The sequence below is a fragment of the Strix uralensis genome, chromosome 5, assembly GCF_047716275.1.
Source record: "Strix uralensis isolate ZFMK-TIS-50842 chromosome 5, bStrUra1, whole genome shotgun sequence".
Classification (NCBI taxonomy): Eukaryota; Metazoa; Chordata; class Aves; order Strigiformes; family Strigidae; genus Strix; species Strix uralensis.
The window spans coordinates 75,361,031-75,361,364 of record NC_133976.1 but is presented as its reverse complement, the minus strand read 5'-3'; the positions used below and the strand labels follow the sequence as shown (position 1 = coordinate 75,361,364).

General features: G+C 47.6%; 1 protein-coding gene across 1 annotated transcript in view; it reads right to left on the bottom strand.

The window, feature by feature from the left end:
- Positions 1 to 334, bottom strand: part of LOC141944162 (fas-binding factor 1 homolog) — a 9,528-nt gene continuing 9,194 nt past the window's right edge. The window contains exon 17 of the mRNA XM_074870267.1: positions 1 to 21. Coding sequence (XP_074726368.1) covers positions 1 to 21 — 21 coding nt within the window. The remainder of the gene's footprint in view (positions 22 to 334) is intronic.

The window sequence follows — 334 nt, the reverse complement described above, 5'->3', positions numbered from 1 at the left end:
CTAAGCCGGTTTCAGTAGGCACTGCAGACACAGAATGCCAGTTGGAAAAGTTAAGCAGATTGCCCCAGTTCACTTTCAAGCACACATGGGCACACCTTCAAGTAAAATTTCTTCAGAGGTCGGAAGTAAGTAATTTCTAGGTTGTTGTGGGTTGCACAGTAAATGCTGTTCTCAGAGCAAGACATGAAATACAGACCAGAGGCACTTCTAAAAGCCTGTCCAACCTGGGATGACTTGCAGAACACACCATCACCAGTTGAGAATGTGGGATGATCCTTCACACTGCTGCATGGGAGATCAACTTCCCCAGAGTGCTCACCACCTGGCAGCTTGC